The sequence below is a fragment of the Protopterus annectens genome, chromosome 8.part1, assembly GCF_019279795.1.
Source record: "Protopterus annectens isolate FY-2018-M chromosome 8.part1, PAN1.0, whole genome shotgun sequence".
Classification (NCBI taxonomy): domain Eukaryota; kingdom Metazoa; phylum Chordata; order Ceratodontiformes; family Protopteridae; genus Protopterus; species Protopterus annectens.
The window spans coordinates 153837646-153860255 of NC_056742.1; the positions used below are offsets into that span (position 1 = coordinate 153837646).

A 22610-nucleotide genomic window follows, 5' to 3' on the forward strand; every position below is an offset into this window, starting at 1 on the left:
TCCAATCCATGTCTTCTGAAATTGTGGCCGTGTTGTATTTTTATTATTTTTTTTAAGATGTGGCTTTTATTATCATCTTCTTCATCATCTGTTTCCATTTCTTCCTGTCCTCGGCATCTTGCTCTGTCACACCAACCACCTGCAAGTCCTCTTTCACCACATCCACAAACCTTATCTTAGGCCTTCCTCTTTTCCTGTTACCTGGCAGCTTCATCCTTAGCATCTTTTTCCCCAATATACAAGGCATCCCTCCTCAGCACATGTCCAAACCAACGTAATCTTGCCTCTCTGGCTTTGTCTCCAAACCTTCCAACCTGGGCTGGCCCACGAATATACTTATTCCTAATCCTGTCCACCCTCGTCACACTCAGTGCAAATCTTAACATCTTTAACTCTGCCACGTCCAGCTCTGACTCCTGCCACGTCCAGCTCTGACTCCTGCCTTTTGTCAATGCCACTGTCTCCAACCCATATAACATAATTGGTCTCACTACCCTCTTGTAGACCTTCCCTTTCACTCTTAATGGTACTAGTCTGTCACAAATCACTCCTGACACTCTTCTCCACCCACTCCATCATGCCTGTACTCTCTTCTTCACCTCTCTTCCACACTCACCATTATTCTGAACTGTTGATCCCAAGTAATTAAACTCATCCACCTTCGCCACCTCTACTCCCTGCATCCTCACCATTCCTCTATCCTCCCTCTCATTCACACAAACATATTCTGTCTTAGTTCTGCTGACCTTCATTCCTCTTCTCTCTAGAGCACATCTCCACATCTCCAGGGTCGTCTCCACCTGTTACCTATTCTCACTACAGATCACAATGTCATCTGCAAATATCGTAGTCCAAGGGGACTGTCTGATCTCGTCTGCCAACCTGTCCATCACCATTGCAAATAGTAGAAATAAAACTTCGGACTCTGCACGACAAAATAAAATTAAGAATTTATTTGGTAAGCGCTTTCACGTACTTTTCAGTACGCTTCCTCAGACCATAAAAACAGTAGTGCAACTATGTATTCTTATATAGCAGCTACACAAGCAACAATTAATTAAGCCAGTAAGCTTAATAAGCAATTAATTAAGAAAAAATGAGAAATCTTGACTTAAAGATACATTAACATTAAAAACAAACATCCATCAGCAAAGCTGCTATAAACCTGCTCTAAAAATGCAGAAAAAAAGAAACTAGTGATACTGATATGAAATATTAAAAAAACATACAACTAAAATGCTATAAGTTTATATTAAAACATTTCAATACATGCATTAAAGCTAAAGGTACATATAGAAAATGCATGAAGGTATGTGTTATCAGCACAATAAGTAAGTTTAAAAAACTAAAAAGTATGGAAGCTTTTTACTTGTGAAGCTTGCAAAAAAACATGACCATCAGGCAAAAGGAGAATGTCTAAAATGCCACTATTCATAAATAAACTCACTTTAACTTATAAAAAGAACATACAAAAACAAATCTACAAGAACCAAGTGAAACTGTAAGCCTATTGAACAAACAGGGGGTAACAGGGGAGAAAACTTGGTAAAAATGAGGGGGAGGGGAGGGGAGGGGAGGGGTTAGAGCAGGGAGAAGGAATACATGAAATATAAATTCATGAAATACAAAAATGCTATTCCAGCTAAATCTCATCTGCGTGTATTAAGGTATGATTTTATAGAAACATATAGGTTTAAACCTGGTGGATAATGCCCTCTCAATCTCAATATCCATTTTAGTTCAAGGAAATTCTGGTAATCTCCCCCTCTAACATTGGGTGCTACAATTTCTAGCACCCTGAACACAAAGGAATGGTTAGGGAAGCATTGCACGTGTTTTGCCAAAGCATTTAGTTCATTCATTTTCTTTATATCATAGGTATGATTGTAAATCCTATTTTTTAACTTACGCTTCGTAAGGCCTATATAAAATGCAGGGCAATGTACACACGTGGCTAAATACACTAACCCTGAAGTATCACAGGTAGCAAAAAGCCTAGATTTGAAGGTATATTTTATTTCTGGATGTACAAAAATTTGTTCCTTCATAATAAATTTACAGTAGTTACAGCGTCTACAAGGAAAAGTACCCAAAGCTACATGAGAAATGGGTTTGGTGGAAATTGGTCTATCGCAAAGCAATCTTTTAAGGTTTTTGTTGTTCCTATATGTAAAATGTGGAACATTTCCTACAAGTTGTCGAGTGAAGGTATCTGTCATAAGTACCTTCCAGTTGTTATTTATTATCTCTCTAACAGTACAACTATCATTAGTATAGGTGGTAACAAAACTTAATCTTTCAGTGGAAAAAGGTTCACGAGTGGTGTGTGTGATGTGAGGGTGAGCATGTGTGATACAAGTGGAGGGCTCTACATCTTTGAGTAGTTGCATCCTAATTGTTCTTACTAGATTGGGATCATAATGTCTATCTATGAGTAGATGTTCTAATTTATCTGCTTCAGAAATCAAATTTATTGGATCCTTACAAATTTTTTGAAGCCTAATAAACTGGCTTTTAACTACCCCCTTGAATACATGCAGTGGGTGCATGCTATCATAGCGTAATATGGTATTCCTCCAGCAGGTCTTTCTAAACAAAGTGGAATTCAAGGAGCCATTTCTTATGTCCAAAGTTGTATCCAAAAAGTTCACAGAATCAAATGAAACTTGTGCTGTGAACCTAAGGAAGGTTGTGGTGGTTTCTAAATAACTTTTAAAAGTAAGAAAATCTTCTATGGAACCTTCCCAAATCAATAGGATATCGTCAAAACGGTAATAAGCTATAACTTGCTTAAAAAGTGGGTGAGTGAAAACATAATCCTTCTCCCATTTGTACATAACTAGGTAGGGCACCCCTTGTGCAAATACGTATGCAAACCTAGTTATGTACAAATGGGAGAAGGATTATGATTTCACTCACCCACTTTTTAAGCAAGTTATAGCTTATTACCGTTTTGTTGACGATATCCTATTGATTTGGGAAGGTTCCATAGAAGATTTTCTTACTTTTAAAAGTTATTTAGAAACCACCACAACCTTCCTTAGGTTCACAGCACAAGTTTCATTTGATTCTGTGAACTTTTTGGATACAACTTTGGACATAAGAAATGGCTCCTTGAATTCCACTTTGTTTAGAAAGACCTGCTGGAATACCATATTACTATGATAGCATGCACCCACTGCATGTATTCAAGGGGTAGTTAAAAGCCAGTTTATTGGGCTTCAAAAAATTTGTAAGGATCCAATAAATTTGATTTCTGAAGCAGATAAATTAGAACATCTACTCATAGATAGACATTATGATCCCAATCTAGTAAGAACAATTAGGATGCAACTACTCAAAGATGTAGAGCCTCCACTTGTATCACACATGCTCATCACATCACACCACTGTGAACCTTTTCCACTGAAAGGTTAAGTTTTGTTACCACCTATACTAATGATAGTTGTACTGTTAGAGAGATAAATAACAACTGGAAGGTACTTATGACAGATACCTTCACTGACAACTTGTAGGAAATGTTCCACATTTTACATATAGGAACAACAAAACCTTAAAAGATTGCTTGATAGACCAATTTCCACCACCATTTCTCATGTAGCTGGGTACTTTTCCTTGTAGACGCTGTAACTACTGTAAATTTATTACGAAGGAACAAATTTTTGTACATCCAGAAATAAAATATACCTTCAAACCTAGGCTTTTTGCTACCTGTGATACTTCAGGTTAGTGTATTTAGCCACGGTGTACATTGCCCTGCATTTTATATAGGCCTACGGCGCAAGTTAAAAATAGGATTTACAATCATACCTATGATATAAAGAAATGAATGAACTAAATGCTTTGGCAAAACACGCAATGCTTCCCTAACCATTCCTTTGTGTTCAGGGTGCTAGAAATTGTAACACCCAATGTTAGAGGGGGAGATTACCAGAATTTCCTTGAACTAAAGGAACTAAAATGGATATTGAGATTGAGAGGGCATTATCCACCAGGTTTAAACCTATATGTTTCTATAAAATCATACCTTAATACACGCAGATGAGATTTAGCTGGAATAGCATTTTTGTATTTCATGAATTTATATTTCATGTATTCCTTCTCCTGCTCTAACCCCTCCCTCCCTCATTTTTACCAAGTTTTCTCCCCTGTTACCCCCTGTTTGTTCAATAGGCTTACAGTTTCACTTGGTTCTTGTAGATTTGTTTTTGTATGTTCTTTTTATAAGTTAAAGTGAGTTTATTTATGAATAGTGGCATTTTAGACATTCTCCTTTTGCCTGATGGTCATGTTTTTTTGCAAGCTTCACAAGTAAAAAGATTCCATACTTTTTAGTTTTTTAAACTTACTTATTGTGCTGATAACACATACCTTCATGCATTTTCTATATGTACCTTTAGCTTTAATGCATGTATTGAAATGTTTTAATATAAACTTATAGCATTTTAGTTGTATGTTTTTTTAATATTTCATATCAGTATCACTAGTTTCTTTTTTTCTGCATTTTTAGAGCAGGTTTATAGCAGCTTTGCTGATGGATGTTTGTTTTTAATGTTAATGTATCTTTAAGTCAAGATTTCTCATTTTTTCTTAATTAATTGCTTATTAAGCTTACTGGCTTAATTAATTGTTGCTTGTGTAGCTGCTATATAAGAATACATAGTTGCACTACTGTTTTTATGGTCTGAGGAAGCGTATTGAAAAGTACGTGAAAGCGCTTACCAAATAAATTCTTAATTTTATTTTGTCGTGCAGAGTCCGAAGTTTTATTTCTACTATTCATCTTCAGTTCGACTAACTAAGGATTCTGTTGAAGTGGTGGTCTATTACTATTTTCTATTACCATTGCAAATAGGCAAGGGCTCAGAACTGATCCTTTATGTAATCCCACCTCCACCTTAAACGCATCCGTCACTCTCACCGCTGTCACACTACCCTCATACATATCCTGTACCACTCTTACATACTTCTCTGATACTCCCGACTTCCTCATACAATACCACAACTCCTTTCTAGGCACCCTGTCATACGCTTTCTCCAAGTCCAAAAAGACAATGCAACTCCTTTTGACCTTCTCTGTACTTCTCCATCAACACTCTCAGAGCAAACATCGCATCTGTAGTGCTCTTTCCCGGCATGAAACCATACTGCTGATCACCAATCATCACCTCCCTTCTTAACCTAGCTTCCACTACTCTTTCCCATAACTTCATGCTGTGACTGATCAATTTAATCCCTCTGTAGTTACTACAGCTCTGCACATCACCCTTATTCTTAAAACTCGGTACCAAAACACTTTCTCCACTACTCAGGCATCCTCTCATTTTCCAAGATTTCATTAAACAATCTAGTTAAAAACTCCACTGCCATTTCACCTAAACACCTCCATGCTTCCACAGGTATCTGGACCAACAGCCTTTCCATTCTTCATCCTCTTCATAGCTATCCTTACTTCCTCCCTGCTAATCCACTGCACTTCATGATTCACTATTCGCACATCAACAAACCTTCTCTCCCTCTCATTCTCTTCATTCATCAGCCCCTCAAAGTACTCTTTTCCATCTGCTCAACACACTCTCCTCACTTGTAAGTACGTTTCCCTCATTATCTTTTATCACCCTTATCTGCTGCACATTTTTACTAGCTCGGTCCCTCTGTCTAGCCAATCGGTACAGGTCCTTTTCTCCCTCCTTAGTGCCCAACCTTTCATACAACTCTTCATACACCTTATCCTTAGCCTTCTTTGCCATGCACCTCATCTCCTTATACTCGTCTACTTTCTTCATCTCTTTGACAATCCCACTTCTTCGCCAACCTCTTTCTCTGTATACTCTCCTGTACTTCATTCCACCACCAGGTCTCCTTGTCCTCCTTCCAGATGTCACACCAAACACCTTTCTAGCCGTCTCCCTTACTAGCTCTGCTGTAGTTACCCAGCTATTTGGTAAGTCTTCACTGCCACCCAGTGCCTGTCTTAACTCTTCCCTGAACTCCACCTCACAATTACCCTTTTTCAATTTCCACCATTTGATCCTTGGTGCTGCCCTCACACTCCTCCTCCTCCTCTTCTTGATCACCAATGTCATCCTACAAACCACCATCCTATGCTGCCTAACTACACTTTACCTTGTCAACACTTTACAGTCTCCAATCTCCTTCTGACTGGCCCTTCTACACAAGATATAATCCACCTGTGTGCCTCTTCCTCCACTCTAGTGTGTCACCCTATGCTCCTCCCTCTTGTTAAAATATGTATTCACCACAGCCATGTCCATCCTTTTCGCAAAATCCACTACCATCTGACCTTCTGCATTCCTTTGCTTAACACCATACCTACCCATCACTTCCTCATCCCCTCTGTTCCCTTCACCAACATGCCCAGTGAAATCTGCTCCAATCACCAGTCTCTCACCCTTGGGTACAGTCATCACCACTTCATCCAACTCACTCCAAAATTTTTCTTTCTCATCCATCGCACACCCAACTTGTGGAGCATATGCACTAACATTCATCATTACACCATCAATTTCCAGCTTCATAAACATCATTCTATCCGACACTTTTTTTCACCTCCAAAACACTCTTCGCATACTGTTCCTTTAGGATAACCCCTCACAATTTCTCCTCCCATCCACACCATGATAAAACAATTTGAACCCGCCTCCAATACACCTTGCCTTGCTCCCCTTCCATCTGGTCTCTTGCACAGACAATATACCAACCTTCCATCTGGTCTCTTGCACAGACAATATACCAACCTTCCTTCTGTCCATCATATCAGCTAGTTCTCTCCCTATACCAGTCATACTGCCAACATTCAAAGTTCCGACCCTCACTATCCCAGTCCTAGCCTTTACCTGCCTTCGGGCATGCCTTGGCCCTCTTCTCCTTCGGCCAACAGTAGCCCAATTACCACCAGCATCCTGTTGGCCAACAGCACTGGTGACGGTCATTGTTAACCCTGGCCTTGACCGATCTGGTATGTATATCTGTACTGTTGTAATGTGTATATCTGTACTGTTGTAATGTGGCTTTTACTATGTCCATGAAAATTCTTGGGGTTAAAGATTTTTGTAGAAATATTTTGATTCTGGTAGGATATAAAAGCTAAGCATTAATAACGCTCTCAAAGTAGAACAGCATTAGTGGCCAGGATTTTTCTTTCCTCCACAGTCTTAGCAGCAAATCACAATCAATCATATAATATTTTGGCCATATTTTAATGGAAACTTTGACCATGCATTTAAAAAAAAAAAAAAAAAAAATCACTTTTGGGGACAAAAGATCTGGGTGGGGACTCAATATTTGAGAAAATTGGCTTACCTAGGGAACAATGAGCTCTCTCAATACCAAAAAAAGAGTTCCTCCTGAAGATTTTCTAGCTTTTCAGGGAAACAGAAGTTTTGAAGATTGCGTCTTCAGTTCACAATTTTCTAGGCCTATTAGCTTGTTAATTGACCAGTTTTGAAATTCAGATTTAGACCATCCATATCAGGCAATGCAGTTTCAGTGTACTTAATTACGATACTCTTATTATGTATCACAACTTTTAGAATTTGTTTCATATACTTTTCATCAAATTTATCCTGAAGTTGTGCATTTTTGTTGAAAGTTAGTTAAGGTCTTTCCTCAAGGAAACAAAGTGAGAGAGTTTATTGGAACTCTGTTTCTCTCTTTTAGATGGCAAGACAGAACAGGACATTTTCAATAAATCTCCAAGGTAAAATGAAGTTTTTGAGAGAAAAAAAAAAAAGACATGTTGCAGTTTGACTTTTTCCTGTGATATAATAAAATCCACTGCAGAGCTCTTTACAGCTGGTGAGACTCTCCCATCTTGGGTCCACCCCCACATTTGCTTTTAGAATAACTATTTGAGTCAATAATACTGAAGGAAATGCAAACAGCAAATTCTAATCCTCCCCAAAAAAAGCATCCTGTTAGAAATCTGTCATCACAAACGTGTTCATCACTGTTCAGGACACAGTACAAACTAGCTGATCTGCTAAAGCTAGGTTCTGGCCATAATCTAAAGGTTTAGAAAATAATGCTTCTTCCCCATTACTGCAGGGGTAACTTGCAAAAAAATTACTTGACCTTGAACTGCACGGCTTGTTTGTGTACCACATCATTGTGCTGGTTTTCTTTATAACCTGAAGAAACCCTAGACAAAGAAACTTTCTAAATACCCAAATGACCAGAAAAAAATTGGCATCTCCTTCAGTTTGACGTGTAATATGATTTGAGACGGGAACCACATCCTCTACACCGTCTATGACTGCAAGTCTGCCCACTATCCAAATTAGACAAATCCACTTTTAGAAAGTGGGCCAGAAGACAAAAATAAAAATTGGAGGACAGAGATTTGGTTGTGTGGAAGTCACCACTCAAGTTCCTTGAACAGGAATCAGTAGCAAATGATGATCCTCTAAATCATTTCAGAGAGACCTTAGATAATACTAGAATATATTCGTGTGGAGCCTAGTATCCTGCACTGTGACTCAGAACAAAAGGAACATTCTAATTTGAAGGCATAGGCTGATGGAAATAAAAGTTCTGTACATTTTACATAGTCGTAAAAAGATCCTTGCCAGCTAAGAGTTTAACGTGGCATGCAGGAAAAACCTTCCAAACCAAATAAGAAAACAGGTCTTTCCTCACTGGCTGAAAGATCAAAAGGAACATGGTAATTACTCATCAGTTGTCTGACAACTGCCCCCCCCCCCCACACCACCACCACCACCACCTCCAAACTGTGTCAGACCAGAAAAGTAATCCATATAGAAATATGTATAGATTTCACTACCCCAAGTGCTTCTACCACAGAAGTCAGGTATATGGATAAAACCCTGGAGACAACCCTCTTTTGTAACACCACTGTCAAAAGTCCTGCCTTGAACAGACAAGACAAATGCTTTTAGAACAGGCTGGAATACAGTTTTTGGTAAACATCCTGACTTGTGGTATTTTTTTCAATACACCCCCTCAACCATCAATCAAATAAATTCTCAGTTTTCTAGTACACTTTAAATTCTTCCCACCACTGGAAGGATGCTTAAAATGAGAAGAACTGGGAGAAAGGAGACAAAGGGGGTGCTCCTGGTACATCTGCACTGGAGGACAGTCATTTAATCGTGGTTGCAAAGAGTATCTTAAAAAAATAAATAAATAAATCTGACCCTTCGTAGTTTGGTGGGGGGGGGGCTTGCTCTCACAGACTCCTTAAAAATGGTGAAACTATAAAATATAATTTCTAGTAAAATAGATGATGCTGTGAAGGATAAGTAATTGGATATGCTTTCTTTAGTCCAAGTAATAAATTAGAAGAGTTGCAGCAAAACCAATACCTGCAGAAAAGTTGTAGAGTTTCTGATCTTAACAACAATATTCAGAGGATAGGACTGGACCTTACATAGCTTTTAATTACAACATGAAGGGCATCAGATTCAGAAGCAAAATATACATTTTATAGAAACGCGGCAGGAAATCAGATGCAATAGCTAACATTTCAAGCATGCTAAACAATTTAGACTTCAAAACAGACTCCTCCACCAGAGGAAAGTACAGTTGTATAAAATTTTACCATAACAGTAGATATCCTTGCCTTCACCAATGCAGTATTCATAACATATGGGGATTCACTGCCATGGAAGCCTGACATCCAGCCAGTCTACCAAAGCCTACTGTTGCTTTAAGCTAGGCCGAATGTCATCCAAACACTCCTTACATAGCCTAGGGCATAAAAGTGATGTTCACTTGTACCAGCTTCAGAACAGATTGCCCCAGTAGGAACACAAGTCCAAGGAAACCCAAGGGGTAACCTGTACATCCAGGAAGGAAAAGGATTAGGGAGATGGATGGAGGGAGTTGAATACTGCACTGACGAAAACAAGTTCATCTACTGTTTTGGTAAGATTTTACAACCGAACAATGTACTTAAATTCACTGCCGCAGTATTCATAACATATGGGACGGTGTCAAAGCTCAAGAAGAAACTTGGGAGGAGGAAGGAGCAGCAGAGCCCTCTAAGAAGTCACGAAGAATGGCTGTAGCAAAACCCAGCTCTACCTCTGGAGACAAGTTTCACCAAACACTACAAGTTGAATGGCATGTACAGAAGTCCGGGTAGCTGCTTCATGAATAGAATTTGTGTCCAAGCCCTTGAAAAAAGCACGAGAAGAAGTCACAGCTCTAGTAGAATGAGCCTTTACAGAAGAAGGAAGGCCCTTGCCATGAAAAGTGTAACAGAGAAATAGCCTTTGAAATCAAATAGTTTGCTGGAATACAGCTAATCCTAAAGACCTAGGACAAAAGGAAAAACAACTGATCAAATTTTCTAATAGCCTTAGTCTTAACCAAATAAAATCAGAGTGTTTTCTATGCAGATCCAAAAGTATGCAGCACCCCCTCACTGTCAGATTGCGGAGAGGGGGGAAAAAGTAGGTAAATAAGAGTTGCAACTAATTAACAACTTTGGCCATAAAAGAAGGGATTAGTAAGCAAGGACACCCTGTCCTCCTGGAAAATCAAAGGACAAGCCATAAGGGCTTGCAAATCAGACACCTGTCTAGCAGAAGTAAGAGCTAACAAAAGATTAGTTTTCCAAGAGCAATGCTGCAAGGAAGCTGAAACAGCAGGCTCAAAAAGGAGCCCAAAAAGTCAGTTTTTCAAGATTCCAGGGAAGTGGAACAGGTTTCCAGGGAGGTCGAATATTAAGGACACCTTTTAGAAATTATTTAACCTCAAATCTAGAAGCTAAAAGAGAGTTAATGGCAGACAAGCAGAAAGAGCTGATAAGTGGGCCTTAGAACAGTCCAAACCAGTACTGAGCAACTCACACAAATAAGACAGAACCAAAGGAATATCCTCAGTAAGTGGGTTCAGGTTACAAGAGAGGCAACAAATAGAAAACCTCTCCCATTTGGATAAGTAGGATTTCCTAGTAGTAGGTCCTTCTGCAGGACCTGCAGCACATCTTCAGAAAAAAGTGTCCATGAGGAATCAAAACACTATTCACCTACAGTATCAGCTGAAGTGTGGGCAGGTGGGGATGGTTCATAGGTTCATAGGTGTGTACTAGGCTAATTGCCCTGGAGCCTTTACAAGCCTAGCCCTAAGGATTACCCTGGCATCGTGTCACTCAACCTTAGTTCCCAGTGCCTCTGTCGAGTAGAGCCACTGGAGTGATCCCTGGGGTGAATTTTCTATTTCCCATCCACTCATCAAGATTTCTCTTGAAGAGGGCCAATGAGGTGCTCTGTTTGACATGTATGGGAAGTCTATTCCATAGCACGGGCAGTCTCTGGGTTATGAACCTGTCCCTCCAGCATGCTCTGTTGATTGTGGTAATGAGGTTGAGGTCTCGAGCGTGTGGTGTGGAGGGATTGGGATTTCTTTAGATGTAGCATTTCTAACAGAGCTGGGACAGACATGGCTTTGTAAGTCAAGCAGAGATTGCCTCTAAGTAGGCGATATGAGACAGACAATAGTTGGAATTTTTTTAGTCTGTCCGTATAGGACAAGTAAGGCCTAGGATCCTCTTTGTGAGGTACTTTTGCAGCTTCTCCAGTTGTTGCAGGTGTCTAGTGAGGTACATGCCAAATGGGGCATTGTACTCGATGACTGGCCTAATGAGGCAAGAGAAGAGGGAGACAATGACTTCTTTCTTCCTGGAAGAAAAAACCCTAAGTAATGAGATGTGCCACATAGGACCTTCTAACCACAGTGGCAATGTGGTGGTCAATAGAGAGGTTGCTGTCAACCTGTGTTCTCAGATCTCTTATAACGCCTTCTGGGTTCAGTGAACTACCATTGATGTGGTAATTCATGGGAACCGGGTTTTTCCCCAAAGGGGATGACAACACATATTTTGGCATTGAGCTTATGGTTATGGTTCTGACACCAGTTGATGGTCTCAGTGAAGCCTTTCTACAGGATGTCAACAATACTTGAGGAGTTAATAATAGCTTCCAACTTGCAATCATCTGCGAACTTTGTCAGCCAGAGTCCCTTTGTGTTGACTTGGACTTCAGAGAAGAAGTAGATACCAAACAGGAGAGGACCCAAGACCGAACCTTGTGGTACTCCACTTGTGACTGGTCGGCAGTCTGACTTGAAGTCAGCTACTTTCACACTGTGGGTTCTATCTGTGAGCCAGTTTGCAACCCACCTAGTGATATAGGGGTTGATGCCTAGCTTAGTCAGTTTTTCTATGATTCCTGAGTGGGGAATGGTATCAAAGGCCTTGACCAGATCAAAGTAGGCTGTATGAACCACCTTGCCTTCATTCACAGCTCTGGCGACTGACTCAAAGAAGTTGACCAGATTGAGCAGGCGTGATCTATCCTTCACAAAACCAAACTGTGTAGGATCCAGAGTTTGGAGATTCCCTATATCCTTGTTTATTAGGTCCACGATGATGCGTTCCATGGCTTTTCATACCAGACTTGTCAGGCTAAAGGGGCAATAGTTCACAGGGTCTGTAGTCGCTCCTCTTTTGTGGAGAGGGATGACTGTCGCAGTGCGACAAAGCCTGAGGTGAGACTGTGATTGAACAGGGCACATAGGTGCGGTGCCTGTTCACTCTGTAGCTCATGTAGAACACAGCCAGGGATATTATCAGTCCCATAGAAGCTGTATTCTCGGCCCTGGGCAGAGCTGTTTTTAACCTGTGCAGCAATAATACTGGATGCCTGGCAATCTACTGGTACTGTGATTGGTCCTTTGCGGGGGGGGGGGGGGATCTGTTGGCCAGTATATTGGCAATATTGGTTGGCTCGGTATAGGAGGTACCACTCTGCAGTAGCTCAGAGCAAATCTGGGTATTGCTGTGGAGATTCTTTACATAGCTATAGAAGGCCGTGTGGTTGTCTTTACTATCTGCTGCAAATCTGTTTTCATAGCTAGCTTTAGAGGATTCGATGAGGGATCTCAACTTTTTGTTGAGGCTGATAAGAGAGTTTTTCCAGTCTTGGGACTTCACCTTATTCCGCATCAGTTTTCTCCTTCTGTTGTAGAGTTTGTTTATGGCAGGGGATCACTAGACTGACTTCCTTTTTTTTGGAGGAGAGCATCTTGGTTCTATTGGGTATGGTGAGATCCATGCATTTGTGTACATGTTCATACAGTGCATTAACGTATGATTCTGCGGTCATGCAACAATTCTCCATTTGCATGGGTGCCGTGAAGTTAGCCACCTCTATTTTTAGGTGCACAAAGTTAGCTTTGGAGAAGTTTTTCATGGTGGTTACCTTTGCGGGGGAGGGGGGTGTGGATTTCCAAAGGCGATTAGTTTGTGGTCGGATCTATCCAGGGAGGAGTTGACTACTGGGTTGCCCATGTTAGTATTAACCAATTCAAGGATGTTGCTACCTCTAGTGGGGGTAAGAACGAGCTAGTCCAGGGCATTGGAATTAATAAATTCCAACATTGGGCAAGTGTATTGGTACACGAGTAGTTTTTCCACTTAATGGAGGGGGAGTTGAAGTCACCCAGTATGAGAGCATTAGGTTGGACCCTAATATTCCCCAGGATGCTTAGGAATGTGGAGTGTGGTTGGGGACCTACAGCGGGCTACAACCTGAAATCATTGTCTTACCCAATGTTAGCTGCACCTGAAGAATCTCTGATGCGTTATGTTGGGCTACCAGTCTGGAGGTGTGCGCAACCTTTATGAATATGGAAACACCACCGCCTTTGGAACCTCGGTACAAGTTCTGGGGCCTAAAGGTGTGGAGTGAGTTATAGCCTGGTAGTGCAGGGGTGCTTTCTGCTGCCTTGAACCAGGTCTCCGTTACAGCACAATCATCAATGTTCTCCATTTTAAGGAATGCTTTGAGCGAGTGCATTTTGAGATTTAGACTTCTAGCGATGAGCAGCATGACCCTCAGATTGCATTTGTTTGCAGCTGTTACGGTGGTAATTTGTTCTTTGAAACATCGCCTAAAAAGGCATTATGGTGTGGCAAGAGCCTTGGCCAATATCCAGAAGCCCAGGGGTGACATATTCAGGCCATCGCTGGCAAAGCATCGATGTCTGTCAATCATGTCATCCCAGGCAGACAGATACTGGATCCCCTTAGAATAACAGCAGAAACTTAGCCAATTGTTGAAGTCAATCATTTTCGGCTTGTACTGTGGTATCATCCTGGGTGATAGTAGGATGCTGCTCAGGGCTATGGTCATACCAGCTTACGCTACATAATCCGAGAGCTCCTCCAGGTCTCTCTTCATGCAGTCCAGGGAGGTACGTCTCAGGTCATTCGTACCCACATGTACAATGACAGAGTCATATTTGTACCTGTTGTTAAGGGACCTGAGTGCGTGCGTTATGTGGTGAATCCTGGTACCTGACAGGCAGCTGTTACTTTCCCCTTATTCAACCTAGTGAGTGGGACATCAGTGTGCCTTCACTATCGAGTCACCTATGACTAGTGTGTTGGGCATGCTGTTTTACCTTAGGGGCTTTAAGTGGCACACTCTTTAGGAGAGTTGTGTGCGTCTTGATTAGTGTTGTGTTGTGGTGGTCAAGTGCATTTCTGCCTTGGAGGTCTCTGCTGCTTGGGTAGATTTTTATTGACAGCCTCCGTGAAGGTGGGTGTGTGGTTTTTCTATGTGAAGGCAGTGCTGGTGTGTGAAAAAGGGAGCCCTGGATTCAGAGACAACTGCTGAATCCACCAGAGAAGTTCATAGGTAGGTACTAGGCTATTGGCCCTAGGGCCTATACAAGCCTAGGCAAAAAGGTACCCTGGCTTTCACCACACAAGAAAATTATTTTCTTGTGACCCTGTCGAGCAGAACCACAGAAGTGATCCCCGGGGTGAATTTCCTATCTCCCATCCAATCATCAAGACTTTTCTTGAAGAGTGTTAATGAGGAGCTTTGTTTGATATAGATAAGTAGTTTGTTCCAGAGTATGGGAAGTCTCTGGGACAGGAATCTAGCCCTCCAGCATGTTCTGTTTATTGTGGTGACAAGGTTTAGGTCCCTAGAGCATTTAGCTTGGAGGGATTGGGATTTCTTTAAGTGGAGCATGTCCAACAGCTCTGGGTTTCACATAGCTTTGTATGTTAGGCAGAGATTGCCTCTGAGTAGGCGGTATGTGACGGAGTAAAGCTGGAGGTTTTTTGAAATAGTCTACATAGGGCATCTGTTTGAGGCCGGTAATACTCTTTGTGAAGTATTTCTGTGGCCTTTCTAGTTGTTGTAGAGGTTTTGTGAGGTACATACCAAAAGGGGCATTGTACTCTATAACGGGTCTAATGAGTGTGAGTACAGGGGAACAATGACCTCTTTTTTCCTGGATGAGAAACCTTTTGTGATGAGGTGTGCCACACAGAAGGATTTGCTGACTACTGTGGCAATGTGATTATCAAAGGAGATACTACTGTCCACCTGTGTCCCAAGGTGTCTTATCACACTTTCGGTGTTAAGTAGACTACAGCCTATGTGGTAGTTCATGGGTACAGAGTTTAATGCACTTTTTGGCATTGAGCTTGAGGCCATGGCTTTGACACCAGGCATCTGTCTCAGTGAGGCCCTTTTGTAGGATGTCCACATCGTTAAGGTGTTTTGATTATGGCTCCTAATTTGCAGTCATCAGCGAACTTCGTTAGCCAAAGACGTTCTGTGTTAGCCTATACTTCTGAGAAGTAGATACCAAACAGGGGAGGACCAGGGACTGAACCCTGTGGTACTCCACTTGTCACTGGTCTGAAGTCGGACTTGGAGTCTGCTACTTTCACTGTGGGTTTTGTCAGTGAGCCAGTTGGCAACTCATCTTGTGACATAGGGATTTATACCTAGTTTAGCAAGTTTATCTATAATTCCAGAGTGGGGGATGGTGTTGAAAGCCTTGGTGAGATCTAGACAGGCTGTGTCAACCACCTTACCCTCATCTATGGCTTTGGTGACCGCTTCAAAGAAGTCTCAGGTTTAGGAGACATGATCTGCCTTTTACAAACCCAAACTAGAGACAAGAAAGAAGAGGAACTACAAAGTCTAGAGGATGCGCAATGTTGAAGTCACACTAACTTCAGAAACCACTGTAACTTTCTCATGTGGAGTTTGGCCAGAGGGAGCATCTATATGGTGGAAGCCTTGAAACCCAATGCTCTCAGAAACTTCCTTGCTGTAATACAAACTAGGGCAAGAAATATTTCAACGTGAGAAATGAGAGTTAAGGCCTTTGGAGGAGGCATGGATGTCAGCAATGGCACCATCTGAATCCTGGAGCTCAAAAGGACATGAAACTGAGAAGGAGTCAGAGAAGATTTTTTGAAGTTTATTGTGAACTCCAGACTCTGAAGAAGAGAAATGCAAAAATGAATACTTTCCAAAAGGATCTCTGGAGAGAATGTCTGAATTACCAGGTTGTCCAAGTAAATACTTGGATCCCTTGAAGCCTGCAAAACACAATCACATGAGTGAGGTGAACACCCTTGGGGCAACAGAAAGGCCAAAAGGCAAAGCAAATTACTGAAAATGCCAGTGCCAGCAAGCAACACAGAAACACAGCAAAATTAATTTAAAATGGGTGGCGAAAGCCAAACACACTCTGGCTAGGCTTATAAATGCCCTAGGGCAGATAGGTTCATGGATTGGAATATGGGGATAAGTGTCCTTGAGATCCAGACAGGCCTGAGGGAGCAAGAGAGGAAACAGAGACTAAAGGGACAACATCCAAAAAGAAGGCACCTTTAGAAAAGTGTTGAGATGAGAGAGGTTTAGAATTTGTCTCCAAGTGCCCACTTTTCTGCCCACTAGAAACATTCGAGTAAATCCCTTCCCCCTTTGGGACACATGCACTTCGTGAGTACTACCCTGAGACAAAGTGGGAAAAAAGTTGTTGTTCCCGAAGAGGCTGAGGAATGTCTATAAGGGGAGGATGGGAAATCCACACCATGAAGTACCCCTGACGAATGATCGACAGAACCCAAAAATCCTGAGAGATCTGAAGCAAAATAGGAAGAGAAAGAGAAAGGCAAAGAGAAAGAGGAATGTAGCTGGGAAAGGAAGGGTTCTGAATTCCTGAAGTTTGAGTGGCCTTAGCAGGAGGAGCCCGTTTTCCACCCTTTATACCTTTAGCAGAAGGGTGAAATTGCCTATGAACAAAGGCTGGCTTAGAAGGGTAGCTTCTCTGAAATTTAGGCACAGGAGAAAAGCACGTGTTCAAGCTCCTGTAAGGCCTTCCCCTTATCCTGACAGGACTTAAATAAACCAGCAGCTGCTTCCCCGAACAAAAATTTATTATCCAGAGGAGCATCCATTAACTTAGTCTTAATATCATCAGGTAAAGGTTGAAGCCAAAGACAAGAATACCTCCTCATTACTGGACCAAAAGCAGCAGGCCTAGAAGAACTATCTGCTGCATCATAACTACATTTGAAAGTATGATGAACCACTTTAGAGGAAGTCCATAGCAAGGAAAGAGCAGAAGTTTTACCTTCAGAGTCTGGAAGATCAGAAATACTCTGACAGGCCTGAGAAAGAAGAGCCAACACATACCTAGATATCTGGGTCTGATAATTAACAGCCCTAAAGGCAAGGGTAGCAGAAGTGTAAACCTTCTTAGCAAGTTATGTCCATGAGTCTGCTGTCAGAAGGCAGTAATTTGGGCGAAGGAAGCCATTGAGATGGTTTATCAGAGACTACAGACAAAATAGAGTGGTCAGCAGCAGGACATTTGTACAAAAAAGTTACAGTTAGGCTTCTTGGGAGCAGGGGGCAGATAATCGGGCACTTTAGAGGCATTGGAAAAAGCATTCAGCAAAGCAGCCAAAACATGAGGAATAGCCGCAACTGGCAGAAAATGGATGTAAGCATACAGACTGACAGTTAAAAGAAACATTCGGACTGGCAGCAAAGAAGTTCAGAGGATGGTACACCCGAATGTCACCATTATGCCCTACACTACACGGGGAGCATTTGGAGGAGGTTCGGCATACCTTAAAGCAACAGTAGGCTTTGGCAACTGGCCGGATATTGGGCTCCCATGACAGGGAATCGCCACCTATTATGAATACTGCAGCAGTGAATGTAAGGACATCATAACTGTATTACATCAGACAGGTAACTAATTATAAGTACAAGTACACCTTCACATACAACCGTTCACAGCAAAGTACAAAGAATAAGCATAAATATTTTAATTGTTTAAATCCTCTGAAATCTGCTTTTTCCTATCCTTAGCTGCAACTAAATAACCCATCAAAATCAGCTTAAACAGATTCTAACCTCGACTGACACACAGTTAAGCCTTTCTATACTGTTAAAACCTTGATATATGCTATCTAGCTCCATACACACAACATTCTTCAAAGGCTCCAGATTCTCAAATACTACTAGGGTGGCACCATATACAAAATAAAACTCAAAAACGACCGCAACAGTAAGCTTATTGAGACACTTTTTTCTGTCTTTTAACAAATGATGTAAAACTGTGTCTAAAGTTCAAAATCATCTTACTGAATAAAGCCCTCACTTTTGCCTTGCTCCTTAGGACTGTTCAAGATAATGGTCAGTCCATTCATTATACCCTGCTGGGTCCCGAGAGGGACCAATTTCATGTTTATTCTGTTTTATTAAAACCTTTTAAAATTTGTTTCCAGTGCCAACTACATACTCCGCAAATGAACAAGGGTATTTTGATACACATTTTGATTTAATTTCTGCACTAAACTTCAACCTATTACTGAGCAACATAAGGAACAGAACAAGAACACTACTTAAAAAAGTGTCAGCATCATGCCTAGTTTGAAACCGGTACCAAGGATTCTCCAAAGGATGCTTTGTAACTCAAATATCTTAGATTTTACTCAATTCAGGTAAGCTTTTAATTTAAAAATATACTGGAAGTTCAAGGATAAGCAGAGGAAAGTCAGAAGTGTAGCTAGCTATTACTGCACCTGGTACCATACACCGATCTGCCCCCCCCTCCAAAAAAAATCTTTTTAGCTCATTTCTTTATTTTAAACTGTAGGCAACTGTTTCCTACATTTCTAGTAAATAATTGAATCTAGATTTGCACTGAAGAGACATTAGGATCAGTCAACTGCACCCCCTAACACTGCACCCTGAGCAGCTGCCCCCTTTATTCCTAGCTTAGCTATACTATTGAGAAAAAGTGATCACTCGCTTTGAGAAACGCTCAAGCTGAGGAAACATCAGGAAGCACTTCTAACTCAGTAGAGGCAAGCTTTATGACTTCAAAGTAAGTAAAGAAAGCTGTCCTTGGTGGTATGCACATATCCAGCTGAGTCTAGATATATTTAAATCATACAGGACATGGCATATTTTCACCCAGTTCAACAAAAGGGAAGCTGTGGACACTAATTCAAGGTAAAACAATTTTCTGAAGTCTTCTAAGCCAACAAACAGGTTGTAGTGGAACTTAGGTGTACTATCGCCGAAGAACTAAAAGTGCTGCTTACTTGCCTACTATTAAATGTAATACAAGCATCCAACTCTTACATGAGAAGAAATGGTACAGACCTTGCATCCATTATCAGAGATGAAAAGAATACGTGAAAGGATCAAAACTAGAACTTCAGTATCACTGTAATGCAAAAGGTTGCAGGATTGACCGTACTTTTGTTCTGTCAACCAGAAAAACAATCACTGATAAGTCACTGATTTCACATATGTTAGAATATGCAGCTTGGTATGATGCAAACTGGTAGCCAAGGAAGGTGTGGTAGGTGCAATTAAGAGGTCTGCCCATTTTGGAGAAATGTTTCTGTTTTTCAGGCATGATTTACCTCTGCACAGATGTCCCTATTTTTGGAGATACGGCCCTATTTTCTTCTTCATACAAATATTTTGAATCCCCTCATCACATGATTTTTGAAACTGTCTAGTACACAGAAAACCACACTACATGACCAACATACTAGTGGTACCATTAAAAAAAAGGACACATCTTACATCTCCCTTTTTCTTAAGCAAAATAAATGACCTTGTGTGGTAGAATTTTGCAATACAATTCACTGAAGGTCTACAAATTTTACAGTGTCTCTTTGGTAATGTGGTTATATTCCATTATTTTTGTCATTCTTTTTTTAAACGTGCATTTCTGAGAAGTAATGCAATTCCCAGTGGAAGTGGGAAGTGTTAGGTGCTATTTGTTATTCAAATATTATGATAATTAAGTGCCCAGGTTTTTTAGCTGGATGTTCTTAATTTCAAGGGGCTTTCTTTTTATTTTGTTTGGCTGCGGATGGAGAGGTATGGTATTGGGTAACGATACGGTTTGTGGTGAGTTGATTTTTGGTATATGCCATTTTGCCTCACAGTGTCTAGGTCTTAAATATTAACTTTGTGTGTAAGAATGATTGTAGTATCATCTGTATTTTTAAACCCTTCAAATATATCTATATAGTTGAACGACAATATTCCAATTGTCGATGTGAAATGCAAAGCTTTACCATTATTAAAAACATAAGGCAGATATGAACATCATGGCCTCAACTTGTTTGTAAGGTCATACTGGTTAAGCTGCACTTGCTAGCTGTCAAGTCATACTGGTTAAACTGCACTTGCTAGCTGTCCAAGTCATTCATCTTACTTAGGAGCATCTATTCTCTTACAGCAAATTCAAACAGAAGAATTATCCACTGTCACAGAATTGGTGACTAACATTACATTGCTGGCATTCTTGCTCAGCACCACTCTCTGCTCTCATGCCTATTATCATCCAAGCTGATGGAAGTGTTCTGCGGTGACCACGCCTTAGGCAGCAGGTCACAGCTAGAAACTAAAACTTATACAGAAACTTAAGAAAAAAATAAAGTACTAAAAGGGAAAGCAGAAGAAGAAAAAAAATTCTAATGCAGAAAGCAGTTTTTACCTGTTGGCAACTCCCCCCCCATGCACAGTAACATACACCATAGAAACCCTACTCACAATTAGTTTAAGGAACAATCACGCGTTTAGGCTTAGGAGCAATCTAGACTTTAGGTTTAAGGAGGAGAGGAGATTTTAATTTAGTACAGGATCAGGACTTTAGGATTAAGGAGGGTGAAGTAAGTCTTAGTTTAGGGAGCAACGGTGAAATTTTGGGTTTGGATTGTAGTTCTGTTAGGGCTACATATTCTAGTGTGTTACGCAGTGAAATTAGGTAGGTGTGGGAGTACAATGGGGAAGGGGAATACAAGAGATAACTATAGCTGCTTTGCTTTAACAGTCAACTCTCACATTAACATTTTTAGGACGTAGCACACTTCTTTTGGCATACTTACAAATTACTACAGATTTTGCCACCAAACCCAAAAAGAAAACATAACAAGAGGATTATCACACACTCACACAGTACACATCAATGTTACCCAAGACATGAATTACAGCCATGATTAACAATCAGGAACACAGGCTGACTCTTGCATGAGCTGCACTGCAAAAATAAATATCCAAACCAGGCAAAAAGTCTGCAACACTCCAGCTGCTGTAAACTGAACATTATACATGTTTCAGATATTGATCTATAGCCTCAAGTGACTTGTGCAACAGGCTCTTTAAATCTAGATTATTTCCCAAAGCACAGCCAGCCTAACAGTTATCTTTAAGTGGTAAGAAATATTGAAATTCACAGGAATTAACATTCCGCTGTCTCATAAAAAAACATTTTTGACATGTTTTGTCGAGTCTGGACTGAACAAATATTATGAAAGAGTATTGTAAAATGCGTACAATATCGGCTAGAAATGTAACCTGCTACAGAAGCTGCACAATTTTTAAACAATAATCAAATGGAAATGGTAAATACAGAAGAGTATGTGATTCCACAGCCCTACACGCTCATCACATTGAATGGTAAACCTTGTATGATAACTGTATGAACAATGCACAAAGCAGTCTGGCTGCCCGTTTTCTAAAAGCACATAATCAGATGAGCACCCATTTTCATTTATAAACAGGGGACCAAACATAATGTAACAGCACTTCTACCACACATACACCAAATTCGTGTTTACAGAAATTATATAAACATAAAATGAAAGGCATCTTGACAGCACCTTAATCCTGTGAGACTTCACCAAGTGCATGTTCAGAGCCGGGGTGTTGGAGACAATTTTGCCGCATCCTTCCACGGTGCAAAGAATATTTGTCCGAGCTGCCCTTGTCAGCTCCGTGATCGACGGTTTAACAATTTCCCAAGATGTTGAATCGCCGGGCCTATTTTTCCTATGATGACCTGGACAGCAGCTTTTTACTGTATCACGATTCGGTCCACGAGTCGCCATGTTTATGTTGTCAAGGAAAGGGAGGCGGCTGCCGCTCCTGCTGCACTGCTACTAATGTGGTTACCAATGCAGTATGAAAAAAAACTTACAGCTGACCAATACTTCCGGTATTCTTGCCCAACAGTCTCCGGGCCTTACTATTCGCGGGTTCTAACGCGTTACGTTACATGATGTAGCATCCTTATTGGTTTACAACAGCCCACGAGTATCGAGAGTAAACAGTTGAGTACTGATATTCTTGTTACAAGTGTTGACTCTGTCACTGTTCCTGACTGATTATGAAATGGAATTTTTCTCTGCCCATACATCATTTTGGGCGTGACTATAGTCAACGTGTATTTGTATGTATACATACACATATTCATTTATATCACGC

General features: G+C 40.8%; 1 protein-coding gene across 1 annotated transcript in view; it reads right to left on the reverse strand.

The window, feature by feature from the left end:
* Positions 1 to 22357, reverse strand: part of ATMIN (ATM interactor) — a 290294-nt gene extending 267937 nt beyond the window's left edge. Inside the window, exon 1 of the mRNA XM_044081799.1 lies at positions 22007 to 22357. Within this exon, the coding sequence (XP_043937734.1) occupies positions 22007 to 22234 (228 nt within the window). The 5' untranslated portion in view covers positions 22235 to 22357. The remainder of the gene's footprint in view (positions 1 to 22006) is intronic.
* Positions 22358 to 22610: the final 253 nt, after the last annotated feature.